Source organism: Hippocampus comes, unplaced genomic scaffold (assembly GCF_001891065.2).
Source record: "Hippocampus comes isolate QL1 unplaced genomic scaffold, H_comes_QL1_v1.1 scaffold3226, whole genome shotgun sequence".
NCBI classification, from domain to species: Eukaryota; Metazoa; Chordata; class Actinopteri; order Syngnathiformes; family Syngnathidae; genus Hippocampus; species Hippocampus comes.
This window is the reverse complement of record NW_017804951.1, coordinates 1-606: the sequence shown is the minus strand read 5'-3', so window position 1 is coordinate 606 and position 606 is coordinate 1. Positions and strand designations below refer to the sequence as shown.

At 47.4% G+C, this 606-nt stretch overlaps 1 protein-coding gene across 1 annotated transcript in view; it reads right to left on the bottom strand.

The window, feature by feature from the left end:
* LOC109525645 (N-acetylglucosamine-1-phosphotransferase subunits alpha/beta-like) overlaps positions 1 to 436 on the bottom strand; it is a gene marked incomplete at its 3' end in the record, with an annotated part of 1,978 nt that extends 1,542 nt beyond the window's left edge. Inside the window, exons 1-2 of the mRNA XM_019886330.1 lie at positions 310 to 436; positions 131 to 192 (exon numbers count right to left, since the gene is read on the bottom strand). Coding sequence (XP_019741889.1) covers positions 131 to 192; positions 310 to 436 — 189 coding nt within the window. The remainder of the gene's footprint in view (positions 1 to 130; positions 193 to 309) is intronic.
* Positions 437 to 606: the final 170 nt, after the last annotated feature.

Below are 606 nucleotides of genomic sequence, written 5' to 3'. Positions count from 1 at the left end.
TCTCCATTTGGATCAGACCTGGCGCCTCTTTGTCTGTCGTCTGGAAAGCACAACATAACAGCCATGCGGTGACGTCATGCTGAGACACTCCCATAAACTCAGGAGAACGTCCATGAGAATCAAAATTCACCAGGTAGCATTTGGAGATTGAGAATTTCTCGATTTTGAGCGTGCCTGCCAAGGCCTTTTCAGCTGGAAGACAAACCACCAAGAAGAGACACGACATGAACTTAAAGAAAAAGCATCGGCCATGGCGTAAATATAGCATGAATATTTCTTGCCGCAGGTCAGCCTGATGCAGAGATTTACCGTCAGCTCGTGAATGGAATACGACCACGGAGACAGTGTTGGATGGTTGCAGTGGTTTGGTAAACTGCAGCAGGGCCTTGGCAGGCGAGAAGGAGGGCAAGACCGAGGGTAGCTCTCGAGTGGTCATGTTGGCCGGAAGGCCAGGATTAAGTGCCACCATTGGTGCCACGATGCATTGAGACAGCGGGCATTCTTGCTTCACACTAGAAACAAGAAAGAAAATTTGTTTTTCTCTCCTCTATGAAGTTTAGACCCAGTGAATAACTTGATCTAGGCAAGGACAAATTGAAAAAAAAG